Source organism: Periplaneta americana, chromosome 4 (assembly GCF_040183065.1).
Source record: "Periplaneta americana isolate PAMFEO1 chromosome 4, P.americana_PAMFEO1_priV1, whole genome shotgun sequence".
NCBI lineage: Eukaryota > Metazoa > Arthropoda > Insecta > Blattodea > Blattidae > Periplaneta > Periplaneta americana.
Genome location: NC_091120.1, coordinates 154,744,275 through 154,757,903, shown reverse-complemented (window position 1 = coordinate 154,757,903; position 13,629 = coordinate 154,744,275). Strand labels below are relative to the sequence as shown.

At 35.1% G+C, this 13,629-nt stretch overlaps 1 protein-coding gene across 1 annotated transcript in view; it reads right to left on the bottom strand.

The window, feature by feature from the left end:
* The window catches only part of LOC138698335 (uncharacterized), a 965,071-nt gene that overhangs the window by 48,658 nt on the left and 902,784 nt on the right, over positions 1-13,629 (bottom strand). Inside the window, exon 5 of the mRNA XM_069824187.1 lies at positions 4,304-4,411. Coding sequence (XP_069680288.1) covers positions 4,304-4,411 — 108 coding nt within the window. The remainder of the gene's footprint in view (positions 1-4,303; positions 4,412-13,629) is intronic.

Sequence of the window (13,629 nt, the reverse complement as noted above, 5' to 3'; positions counted from 1 at the left end):
GAGGGAACCAGAACGTCACGAGAGCAAGATTTCCACTGTTGTGAGGGCAGGTGCAGATACTTGTGATTTTAAGTTCCAAGAACTGGAAAGACAGTCTAAACTCTGTCTTCGATCAGTCAGCTGACCGTCTTGCTCTTTATTCAAGTTTGTCACATTATGAGAACTTATTGTGACAAGTTTCTCAAAATGTTTCGTTGCAAGCATTATTTACAAATCATTGCATAATTTACCAAATAGTATTTATTCATTCATTGTGTTCAAGGGCAGTTCTTTCACCGCAAACTCAGCATTATCCAGTCTTTCCCTTTTCTGCTTTCCTCTTAGTTTTCATATACTGTATGATCCATATATCGTAATGTCGTCTATCACCTGATATCTTCTTCTGCCCCGAACTGTTCACCCGTTCACAATTCCTTCCAGTGCATCCTTCAGAACGTAATTTCTTCTCAACAAGTGACCCAGCGAATTCCTTTTCCGCTTACTGATCATCTTCAGCATCATCCTTTCATCACCCACTTTCTCAAACACAGTTTCGTTTCTTATCCTATCCGTGGTCCATCCTTCATATCCACATTTCAAATGCTTCTATTCGCTTCTCTTCACTTCGTTGTGTCAAAGCTGAGTGCGTTAATCGTTGCTGCTACCAAGATCGGAAAATACCGCATTTATTATTATTATTATTATTATTATTATTATTATTATTATAACTAAAAGACAAAGGACAGTCTAAGTGTAACTTTCTGCTCTCACTATGTTAAAGCATATAATTGATAATGGAACAGTTTTGGATTTGCCCAAACATATTTACAACATCTGTAATTGTCGGGAAATAAGACGCATTGAGGAGTGTGTACTTCTTTTGTTGGCTCCCTGTGACACACGAGCCCAGTCCCCGTGTGAGGCAAAGTTTTGCACTCTGGCATATTGGTTCGTACGGTGCGTTAGGCACGGCGACTGGCATCTGTGGCGGCCATTGGAAATCCATTCCTATTCAGAAAAAAAAAAAAACTTTTGAGCTGAGATCATATCTTCTGATCATGAGTCAAAGCCGCCAATACTATTAATATAGCTTATTTCAAAGAATGTGGATACTGTTAACTAGAAAAATAGTGATTTAAAATTTTGGAGGTTATGGAGAAATTGGCTCTTCTGGGATATAGGTTTTACGTGAAGGGGATCCCGAAATATTCAAGGTGTTAAAAAATAAAGTTTACAACGCTTCAGGGATGATAGAGGAGGTAAAAACAAACATCTTTTTTTTAAATGACAAAACTTTAGCAGATGCACCGTTTTGCGTCAAGATGGCCTGAAGTGTAGATGGCTTGACTTCCGTCACGACTTGATGCCTTTCTCGTTAGCCACGTTACTATCATGTCTGACAGTATTACAGCAGACATAGAGACAGAAGATAAATGTCTGCAATCTTTATCTGACTCTGTTATCTCACAGAGACAGAAGGAAGGTTTTACTAATATTTTGGATCTTGTTGGCGTTGTTACCGCGGAAATGGAGGCAAAGAAAGGTTTTGTAATTAATTAGGCTTAATATCTTGATCTATTATGATGCCATGGATCAGGCTTTGTTGCTGTAGAAACTGAGACAAAAACAGGAATTAATAAAATACCATTTTAAACTAGCGATGTGATTTGGAGTTTTATTTATTTTTTTATTTTAGTAGGTTATTTTACGACGCTTTATCAACATCTTAGGTTATTTAGCGTCTGAATGAGATGAAGGTGATAATGCCGGTGAAATGAGTCCGGGGTCCAACACCGAAAGTTACCCAGCATTTGCTCATATTAGGTTGAGGGAAAACCCCGGAAAAAACCTCAACCAGGTAACTTGCCCCGACCAGGAATCGAACCCGGGCCACCTGGTTTCGCGGCTAGACGCGCTAACCGTTAGTCCACACGTGTGGACATGTGATTTGTAGTAAATCATAGTGATAGGGCCAATATTTTGCCTTTTTAAGGTGTTTCCTATTAATAAATGCTTCTTTTGTCATTTTAAAGCAATATTTCTTGTTTATTTGCAATTTTCTAATTATAATGTAATATGTATGAAATTTAAATACTTGAAACAATGACTAACTTTACTAACAATAGTAAATAGTTTCTTATTAATAAATGCTTCTTTTGTCATTTTAAAGCAATATTTCTTGTTTATTTGCAATTTTCTAATTATAATGTAATGTGTATGAAATTTAAATACTTGAAACAATGACTAACTTTACTAACAATAGTAAATAAAAGTAATTTATTTCGGTGCTTAATCTGCTAATAATCGTGCTTTAATACTATTGGTGTAATATGAATAATGATCGACAATCCACAGTTACAAATATAATATTGCCATATCGTCACGATACCAACAATCAGCTTTATAATTTTAAATATTATGCTCGTTCTCATTGAAGTTGTCACGTGGCATTTCAAATTGTTTGCTTTGATATTTTCAAATCTTACCGTTACAATTTTGTGCTACACGTGTTTATTATTGTAGGAGAAAGAAATTTGAGTGAGGAACATTCGGTTATTGTCAGGTGACAGAATGTACAGGGACATCATTTTATTTTTACTTCAATTTTTATTGTACCTGAGTTTTTGAATGTACTTCACTCCCACCCCTTCTACTAAGGAAGTTCCAACTCCACACACAACCAAGACCGCAGATAGTAAGCAGTACTGAGTTACTGAGTATAGTACGTTCCAGAAATATGTTCGCGTTTTCCAGTGACGAAAGAGCTTTCAATATTGAATCATATTTTCGCACAGGTACTGTCCGTTTGCCTACGTCGCATCCCGATTTCCCCCACCTGCATCTGCTCGCCCCTCTGTAAAAGCTGGGCTGTCTTAGCTCTTTTCTGAAAACATTAATTTCTCTTAGGAATTGGAAGTTTACGTAATATTATACAGCTGTTTAATTTAACTTAAATAAAAGGGCCTCGTTAAGTAATTAACTGTCACGTGATTTCCCCCCTTTCTACAATCCTACGGCATAACCACTTGGACGGACAGTAGATAGCATGTCTGAGTAATTTTATATTTTCAGGTCGGGCAGAAGTGAAGATTGAATTTACAGTACGTAGAGTAGGTACAGAATTATTTCAACATGAGTTACTAGTACGAAGGACGAAACTGGCAATTGGAATTAGATGCAATAGTCTATAGTGCGATAATATGCACAAAAGAACTGAAGCCTGTATCGAAATGAACGGCCACCATTTTCAAAATTGTGTTTAAATATTCATATTATGATTATTTTTCAATTTAACTTCTTTCTCTATATTGTACGCTAATGTGCTGTAGACAGTATACACTGCATAATGAATATGTTCGCATGGATAACTCACTTCGTGAGTAAAAACACTTATTCTTAATACAGTACTGTACTTTGATTAAAGAAAAACCTAATGAAAATTATCAAACTCAAAATCGCGATACTTCCTAGTTTACGTAAATGGATGAATTACTTTTCTTCCATCCTATACCTAGTAGAGTGATTTGTGTTTTACGCCAGTATCATCGAACTCCAGTTGGAGGGGGGGAGCAAGCGGTGTTTCCGGTCCTCTAAAGGTATAGACAGGTTAATATTAAAAATGTTAGTAAAAATAAAATGATGTCCCTGCATAAGATCGATTAGCTAGAATGTCTAAATTCAGTAAACCATTGAAAAGTAAACTTCATGCTTACGTTAGTGAATTTGGAGCCCATGTGTTTTCTACTGATGGAACAGTTTTGTTATGTATAGTTTGTGAAAAGGCAGTTAATGACGAAGATAGTATTTTATAAGTCAATATATGTCACGTACGAAGTAAATATGCGAGTTATGATGATATAATTTAAATTTATTGCTAAAATATATTATGCCTTTTTGAAATTTATAATGCCTTTTTTAAAGATTATTGTGCCCTTTTTTTACATTTTATTGCCTTTTTGCCTGCCTATTTTAATTACTATAAATGCCTAAACATCCGGGCTGTAATAATCATACACATTCATTCTTGAACTAGCGATGTGTCGCCATGCAGACGGAGAAAAAGTAATAATTCAATCATACGTACAACGTAAAACTGACGATATGTTAGTGCTACGCGAATAAAAATTTTAGATTTTTACGTGCCGATATGTTATACTGCAGAAGACCGAAAAATAAGAATTGATTTGTGTCTTATCATCTTGAAATTACAAAAATAAATGAAATGGTCCGTAATTTAGTAGCCTATAATACAGAACTGACGATAGCAACACGTTGCCATGGCAACACGAAAACAAGGGAATAATAATTGTGGCCGATGACTCACCCTGTTGACGTGGTCGCGCAGCACGTTCGAGTAGACCATGGCGACCGCCTCCAGTGCCATGAACGTGATGAAGCCGATGATCCAGGGCACCACGAGCCCGGAGTTCTCCTGCACACACAACAGAAACTTATGGGTGGAGATAGCATCTTGTAATAGAGTACTGGCAGAAGTTTAATTCCTTGAAGCCATTTCAAGTTTCCTCTTCTAGAGAAGTTCATGCATTATGTAGGCCTATCCTATATCACTGCCGGATCAAAATTCACCATCAGGTGTATACACTTAGGCTAGTCTTGTTATGTAATTATCTTACAAAACACCATATAGTTTCTTATATGTAATTATCTTACAAAACACCATATAGTTTCTTGTAAATAATGTAGCAACATAGCGAATTCATCTGATAAAGTGGGAATATATTATTCTTTATATAAAACTTTTATTTGAACACCTATAGGGCGTATATTATTACGATGTACCGAAGTACTATGATAATTCAATGCAGAAATTCTGCGTCATCATGTGATGAAGGATGGGTGGAGCGGAGAAAAATTCTCTCCGGCACCGGGATTTGAACCCGGGTCTTCAGCTCTATCCACTGAGCCACACCAGATTCCCATTCCGATGACGGATTGAATCCTCTCAGTTTAAGCTCCACCACCTTTTAGGTTCCCTCTAGTGGCCAACCCTCATGCACTGCGTCACAGATGTGACAGTGGCACGATGTACAACACATTGATGTGCAGAGGTGCACTCATTACGAGTGACTGAGTGGCCGCGATCTGACGGAATGAGAGCCGTCTTAAATCACTAGGTGATCGGAATGAGAATCCGGTGTGGCTCAGTGGATAGAGTGTTGGCACGTAGCGCTGAAGGCGCGGGTTCAATACCCTGTGCTGGAGAGAATTTTTCTTCGCTCCACCCATCCTTCATCATATAATGACGCAGAATTTCTGCACGGAAATGTCATATGTACTTCGGTACATCGTAATAATATATGATATGCGGAAATAATAACTTAGGGCCGTATTCATAGAAATTTTTAGGCGCGGGCTTCCGGTGGATGATCAGCGTTTTTCGTATTCATAAACCAGTGTTAGCGATATATGACTTGAATTCTGTACTAGTAATCAGTGGATAGCCGGGGCTAGCTTAGCACGCTCGTAGCGCGTGCTGCGAAATGTCTATGAATAGCACCCTTAGTGATTTAAGACGGGGCTCATTCCGTCGGATCCCGACCACTCAGTCACTCGTAATGAGTGCACCTCTGCACATTAATGTGTTGCATATTGTGCCACTGCTACATCTGTGACGCAGTGCATGAGGGTTGGCCACTAGAGGGAACCTAAGAGGTGGTGGAACTTAAACTGAGAGGATTCAATCCGGCATCGGATTGGGAATCCGGTTTGGCTCAGTGGATAGAACGTCAGCACGTAGAGCTGAAGACCCGGAGAGAATTTTTCTCCGCTCCACCAATACTTCACCACCTATGGGGCGTTTTTAATTTCCTCGAACGCAAAGTTTTAAAATTTGTGTATACAGGGTGGAAGTGACATAGCTATGCAGACTGAAGGAGGCAATAGGATACATTAAAGTAAACGAAAAACTTTTTGTGCGTTTTGTAATTAAGTACAAGATTGCAAATCTAGCTTTCAGGTACAGCAAACAGCTCCCTTTGAAGCAGACATGAATAATGTTAAGAGAAAAATTGTTCCGGGGCCGAGTATCAATCCGTCTCAATTTTTCCTTTATATCCACGTAACTTGAGTGGGCTGACAAGACGCCAAAAACCCACATCGAGTGCACACAAACTCTGTGTGACTGAAATTGTGGTTTTCTGTTAACGTACCTACAGTAAAGTAGCTACAGCTAGATTTGCATAATATGTATGTACGTTAACAGAAAACCACAATTTCAGTCACACAGAGTTTGTGTGCACTCGATGTCGATTTCTGGAGTCTTGTCAGCCCACTCGAGCTATGTGGATATAAAGGGAAAAATTGAGACGGTGTCGAGTGAAGCTCTTGGGTAACTTAGTTGGTAGAGCGTTGGTGCGTTCAGCCAAAGATTCTGGGATCGATATCCGGCCTCGGAACAATTTTTCCCTTGAAATTATTGTTGGTGTCTATCAGAAGAAGAACAATTGTTTGTATACATCTGAAGTCTGATTAGTGTAATATGTTACTAGTTAGCGATGTATGTATTGGAGGAGGAAAGGAACTGGCCACTCTACCCCATTATTTCCTGGCTTAGTTACCTCATAAATGATACCTTATTGGTGTCACTTATGAGGATCTAATCTGTCTTCGGACAGTTGACTGAACGACAATAACAATAATTTATTATTGAATATACTTTGTTTTTGGTAAATGTGTGTTTTTTTTTAAATAATTTTCGATGAAAGATACATCAATATTAGTCTACATTGCTTTCCAACTAAATATATGACATTATTATTGGCAAATAGAGTGTAACAAATATTTTATTTTAGATTTGTGTAATAGCAAACATGCGCATATTTCATTCAATAGAATTGAAAACATATTTTCAATATTGAATCATGGGGCCATGTTACAGAATTTAAACAGAACTACTCGTATAATCAAGAAGTTACATGGAAGCACATAAGTTTATTTGGGATACATATTACCAAGGCTAGATATTACACAATGTCACCTTACTTGTAAAAATTTATAAACATCTTCCCGCTTTTATTTGGACTTTGAAATTACTGTCATTTGTTCAAAGCCTCTTAAAAATCAATACTGCATGTTCAGCATATATGTAAAAGTATCACGACCATTGCGATCCTCTATATCCCAAATTATTTTATTAAGTTAGAAAATGTTTCCAAGCCTCTATATTAGATGGTAGTGATCTAAGTAGCACATATTAGTAAAATTAAATGTTTTGATTAATTTTTATTTTACATGACATGGTAACATTGGTGGACCATGACATGGTGGTACTGTAATAGTTATTTACGATAGTTTTATCGTAATGTTTCATATTACAATACGAGTTTGATAACCAGTCGAGTATTGTAATATAAATTTACTATAAGTATATAGTACAACATTTTATTAACTTTAATAAAAAATATTTGTTTTAATAAAAGTAGTTGTATTTTTTATTAGTTTTTAACATATATTTTGCGGAGAGGCGATTGTATTATTAATATTAGTTACTTTCTGCGAGAGGCGATTCGTTTGTTTGTTTGTTTTATTAATTTTGAACAGGATAGGTTTTTGTTTATAACGGAAGAACAGCAGTACCAGGAGAAATAAACCTTGTAATGAGTTAAAACGAGGATTCAGATATTGAAAATGCTGTAAATTCTACAATTAAATGTTAAGTGGCACCGAAATCCCTCTTAAAATATTGTAACTTTTAATTCAAACAATAATGTAATTTTTATTCTCACAACAATAATTCCTTTCTACAATTTAATTTAAACACTCCCGTCAACAATGGGATTTCCACTCCACACAGTAACACAGTTTTCGTTATTGCACTCCACAGACGACAATGACAATTTACTTGGATTATTGAGAACAACAATGTACTGCTAATCTTAACTACTGTTCACAAAGCACTATTTACAACACAGAACTGTCAGTTCTCAGTTCACAGTTCGTTTGCCTTGGCTAGTTCTTCTTGCTCAGGCACTGGAGTTCACAGTATCTCGAACCCCAGACCTTCAGAGACAGTCCACTGAACTTCGAACTCAGGTCCCCCAACTGCGGTCCACTGCACTCATACAAGTCGAACTCCGGTCTCGAAGCTGGCTTCACTGCTACACTGACTGGCTACTGACCAAAAACTAGCAACGACTGCAACTAATTAACTACTACAACAACTCACTTGCGTCTCGTATTTATAACTAAACCATAGTTTCCGGAAAGTACGATGCTGGAAATTTCTACAGATGCCCAGAAGATGGCGCCTATCTAGACTTCTCTGGATTTCTCCCCTCTCCCTTCGTCACAGCACATGCCCCAGGAAGCAGATGCGCGGGCAACTTCATTTGCCGCGCCGAGCCACCGCCGACCTTGCCCTCCTTCTGCCGATCGCGAGATCGTATCCCGGCTGTCACAATATGAATGTTTATAATAAATAAAATCGATTCCATTTTATTTAATTTAATGTGTGGTTGACATTACGCAACCAGTTAGGTAATAGCAGTATCATTAACTAACTAGTTGCGTAATACAGCGTGTCCCAATCGAAGGTAGTCCCGTTAGTTTAAAGAAAGTACAAGTACGAAAAAGTACGAAAGTACCATGAGATTGCCACAGTAGGTGCTGAACATGTCCTGACTGAGTATTAATATTCTGTTTACACTGTAATATTGTGCTTACTGACCTAAGCGCTACTTCGGCGAAGAGACTACAATGTGTTCATAATATGTGCGTCCGGTTCGTCTGCAATATTCTCCGGGCTGATCACGTAATACCATCCCTCGAAATGTTGTCCTGGCTCCGTCTAGAAGATCGTAGGAAAATCCACCGTCTTTCCCTCTTTCACATATTGCATTTCTCCATTCCTGTCTATCTTGCGTCTCGTTTTCAAAATATATAAACCCACCTTAACCTAGACACACGACCACAACATTCCTCAATATTATCCATTCCCGCCCACTGAACATCCTCATATTCATATCCTTTTACTGTGGCTATTCCTCGACTTTGGAATTCCCTACCGAGTAATGTCAGAGTCAGATATCAAACCAATTTAAGAATAGACTAAGGAAATATTTTTCTAACAATTCTTGTTAACAATAATAGCTGTTTGAGGCCTCTCAATGTTTAATGGTGATATATATCACAGAATAAATATTTCAATTATCTTATAATAATAATAATAATAATAATAATAATTATTATTATTATTATTACTGTATTACTATTTTAACTCTTCTCTACAAAATGAGACACAAGATGAACATTTCTTGTTTCTTTTCCCTGTAACTGAAGATGAAATTATTATTTTGGTTAAGAAGTTAAAAAATAATGTTGCTCCTGGTATAGATGGAATTAAGAATAATATTTTCAAAATTATTATCAAATATATATTAAAACCCATGGTTCATACTTTTAACTTATGTTTTGTGCAAGGTATATTCCCAGATGTTTTGAAATGTGCCATAGTAATTCCAATATACAAATCTGGAGATAAAAATAATTTAAACAACTATAGACCTATATCTTTACTTCCAACATTTTCCAAATTGCTTGAAAAATGTTTAAAGAATAGATTAATAAATTATTTAGAAGAACATAAAATCCTCTCTAAAAATCAGTTTGGTTTCCGCAATAATATTTCTACTGATGATGCTCTTATTAATGTTACTGGAAAAATTATCAATGAACTAGATATCGGAAACAAATGTTTGGGTATTTCTTGGATCTTCGGAAAGCTTTTGACACTATCAATCATAATTTACTTTTGGACAAACTACATAGCCTACTATTGGAGTTAGAGGTATAGTTTTAAAATTATTCCAATCATATTTTAGTAACAGAAGGCAAATGACCAAAATTGAAGATCAATTTAGTGAATACAAATATATTGATATAGGGGTACCGCAAGGAACAATTTTGGGACCTATTTTATTTCTAATATATGTTAATGATCTGCTAAATATAAATTTAGAAAAATTTAATGGATCTATATATTCATATGCGGATGATACAGTAGTTATTTTCAGTGGTTTTTCTTGGCAGGAAGCATATAGAAATGCTAATATAGGTGCTAACATTGTTAAAAAATGGCTTAATTCCAACTTCCTTTCTTTACATATATCTAAATCAACTTTAGTACCTTTTTCGTTAACAGCTGCCAGTGTTCAAAATTTAAAATTTAGCGATAAATATAGACTAATAATACACAGTGAAAATTGTTTAGATCCCAAAAGTTGTAAATGTCCACCTTTGAAAGAAGCCACGTATGTCAAATATCTGGGTATCATTATTGATCAGAATTTAAAATGGCCTCATCACATTACTTATCTTTGTAAGAGGCTTCGTAAAACAATTTATAAATTCGTTAATCTTCGATGCTACTTACCTATTAGAGTTCTACGAAATGTTTATTTTGCCATTATTCAGTCTATCATTCAATATGGTATAATTGTTTGGGGTGGAAGTACAAAAATTAATCTTAGTCCGTTAAATTTACTACAAAAACGAATAATTAAAATTTGTTTGAAAAAACGTTTCGATTATCCAACTAAATTAATTTATTCTGAATTTAATGTATTTAATATTGAACAAATTTATAAGTATACGCTGTTAAAATTTTATCATAAAAATCGTAATAAGTTTGTATTACAGACACACAATTATGACACAAGACGAAATATTAATTCAACATTAGTAGAACCTAAATGTCTCACATCTGCTGGTCTAAAGCATAGCATAAATTTTGGCCCTCGGTTGTACAATGCTTTAACTAAATTACACCCAGAAGTTCTAACATGTAACCCACTAACATATAACAAGAAAATTAGAAACGTGTTAATATCTTCAATTTGATTAAATAAATTTATAGTCTATGTGTATGAATTAATCAACCTATATTATATTTGTATTCTATAATTTTGACATATAGTAGTCCTACTTTTCATGTGCGATATTATTCTTCTCTAGTGTTAATATTATATTATATAATTCCATTACCGCTGTAATTATATTTTAGTTCCTATTTTATTTTACTTATTTATTTATATTATTATTTTTTATTTTAATATTATATCTGAACTGCGACCGAGCACGAGCGCTGCTCATTCGGTCTCAAATTTTGTTAATACTACTGTATCTTCCTTTTATATTGCTTGTATTATTTTATTTGTATTTCTCTTTGTTTGTTTTGTAATTATATTTCATTATTTTGTATATTTGAATTTAAATAAATAAAATAAATTATATTTCTTTATTCTGTAAAAAAAAAAAAAATATGTAACATTTCTTAGGAGTGTTTATTACTGTCTCACTAACATTACTTATCCAACTTTCGTTATTTACTTTCATGTTGTTTTACGGTCTAGATATTAATGTAATAACTATTGGAAGCTAAGTGTATTCAATTAGAATTAGAGTCTAGCTGGGCGGAAGAGAAGGCCTACCGGCCTTAGCTCTGCCAGATTAAATACATTATTATTATTATTATTATTATTATTATTATTATTATTATTATTATTAATACAAAACTGAACACGGTGTCGCATGTTTCTGAAGGTTAAAATCCTTGAAATATTTATAACAGGAAATTAATATTATCGAGGCTACTTCGAGTGGGACACCCTGTAGAAGTATCATTACCTAACTAGTTGCGTAATGAACGTGTTTACAACATTTTTATTAGTGAAGTGAAGTCCACATTACATAATCAAAAGCCACCGGCGTGGCTCAGTCGGTAAGGCGCTTCCCTGACGGTCTGAAGTTGCGTTCGGGCGCGGGTTCGATCCCCGCTTAGGCTGATTACCTGGTTGGGTTTTTTCCGAGGTTTTCCCCAACCGTAATGTGAATGTAAGGTACTCTATGGCAAATCCTCGGCCTCATCTCGCCCAATCTCATCTATGCTAAATAACTTAGCAGCTGGTACAGCGTCGTTAAATAACCAACTAAAATAAAATAAACATAATCAAAGTGGATAAAATAAGTATTGACATCTAAAGGAAGACACGAACTTCAGAGAACATTAAAAATGAAGAAAACAGCAGCCATTTTGTAACTTTGAAGACACATTGGTCAACAGTGGATAGAACATTTTCTCTCTCGTTAAAAAAAATAGATTACTGGATGTGACTCTCACGTCACAGGGGCCAATATAGGGGTAATTCTATTCCACAACGTGTTTTGTTGGAACAAAAATACTGTGTAATATGTTTTGCTTAGTTAATAGTTTCATAAACTGTCATGGTGAAATGCTCACTTGTTTAACAGAGGACTTTAATTTAATAAAATATTAACTAAGAGGGACTTACACCATGTACGGTGAACTCGGCCCTAAATCGGTTAAAATATTCTGTCATCTTGTAAAAGTGATTCATTATTTGAGCATTGGTACGCGCTTGTGGAAATCTAACAACTCCCGGAGTTGTGACAACTGCGTATTGTGATTGATGGCACTGCCACCGTGGCGCTGCCCCGGCACTGGGGTACTAATTGCCTGGTTTGGAGGAGGAACAATTAGTTGCTCATTACGTAATTGCTGACGTAAGGTCTTGTTTAGTCTCAAACTAGACTGAAGGGCGGCGAGATTATGCACACTGACAGGTACGCTGATGGTCCACAAACTTTATCTTAATTATGACAAATGTTCAATCTGATTATTGGGTAGAATACATGCTGCAAGATGGTGACATTCTTTAAGTTGTTTCAACACTACAACAACCATAATTTTGCACTATTATAATCACTACAAATATCATTATCATGACCACTGACGTAGGTGAGACGGTAGAGCGTTTGTCTACTGATTCTAGATTGAGCTCTGGCATGGGTTCGAATTTCATTTGGACCTATTACCTGGTTGAGATTTTTTCCGACGTTTTTCCTCACTGTAATGCGAATGTGAAGTAATTCCATGGCGAATCCTGGACTCGTTTCGACAAATACCATATGGCTGTCAAGGTAATTTTAGATTACTTTATTTATCCTATCACGATAACCCTTTACTCAGGCACTTTATTTTTGTTTTAAGAGAATCTTTTCTTTATTGGTTCTGTATTTATACTTTGTAATGGATTTTCTTGTTATTTGTTGGTAATTAAATTTTTTAATAATATGAGATATTATATATAAATTAATATTTAAATAAAATAACCTAATTTATTAAAAAATAGGGTTATTTATATTATAATAACTAGCCGTACCCGTGTGCTCCGCTGCACCCGTTAGAAATAAGTGTAAAGTAATTACATAATTAAAATAGGACATTTGACCCAGGGAACATTCGTGTTTGATAGAAGGATAAATCGTTTAATATGTTACTTAATTTAAATTGCATCCAAATAATTAAAATGCAATCATTTTGGTCCAAAAACACTCATTTGGTGCAATGACAATTCCTTTAACATGTTTCTTAATTTTTATTACATGCAACCATAGTTTAATGAAGATTGACATCATTTAGATTTAATGTGTATATTTTATTTTACTTGTTATAGGTTTCCATTGAATTATGGTAATAACTTAATTTAACCCTTGTTTTCTACGTATTCAGTAAATGGCGCTTGGCCCACTATGGTACTGAACCCTTCAAATAACTTAAATTATATTATATAATATTAGGCCTACATATTATATTATATTATATTATATTAT